Consider the following 635-nt stretch of genomic DNA (forward strand, 5'->3'; position numbering starts at 1 on the left):
CTGCTGCTGGTTTTGCTGCTCCTGCTGCTGGTTTTGCTCCTCCTGCTGCTGGTTTTGCTGCTGCTGCTGGCTTTGCTGCTGCTGCTGGTTATGCTGCTGCTGCTGCTGCTGGTCCGTTGCTGCTGCAGCGGGAGCAGATGCGGAAGGAGGCGGAGGCGATTCGGCGGCAAGTGGCGGAGCAGCACGCAGCAGGGAAGTGCGAGCCGTGCGTGTCGCACTTTGCTGCTGCAGCAGGCTGCGGGGCCGCGGAGTTTTGCTGCTGCTGCCACGACCCGCAGCACGCGCAGCAAGGCTCGCCGCAGCACTTCCTCGCGCTGCTGCACCAGCAGCAGCGCTGCCTCCCCTGCGCCCCCACGCACAGCGGCGAGCAGGGCTGCCCGGGCCCCAGCTGCAGCTACTGCCACCACCCCAGCCACGGGGACAAAGGAGACAAAGAGAGGCACTTTTCCGTGGTTCTTCACAAGCGCAAAGTCTGCAGACCCTGCTCGTTGTTCCTCCTGGGGACCTGTCCCAAGGACAGTCTCTCCTGCACCTTCTGTCACAGCGAAGAGCACAGGCCGGGGGGCCCCAGGGGGGCCCCGGGGGGCCCCGGGGCGCCTCCGGGGGCCCCCGGGGGCCCCGGGGGGCCCCCCCCC

At 69.0% G+C, this 635-nt stretch overlaps 1 protein-coding gene across 1 annotated transcript in view; it reads left to right on the forward strand.

Moving 5' to 3' along the window:
* Positions 1-470, forward strand: part of ETH_00039075 (uncharacterized protein) — a gene marked incomplete at both ends in the record, with an annotated part of 1038 nt that extends 568 nt beyond the window's left edge. The window contains one exon of the mRNA XM_013375261.1: positions 129-470. Within this exon, the coding sequence (XP_013230715.1) occupies positions 129-470 (342 nt within the window). The remainder of the gene's footprint in view (positions 1-128) is intronic.
* Positions 471-635: the final 165 nt, after the last annotated feature.

The sequence above is a fragment of the Eimeria tenella genome, genomic scaffold (assembly GCF_000499545.2).
Source record: "Eimeria tenella Houghton genomic scaffold, Eth_scaff2615, whole genome shotgun sequence".
Lineage (NCBI taxonomy): Eukaryota > Apicomplexa > Conoidasida > Eucoccidiorida > Eimeriidae > Eimeria > Eimeria tenella.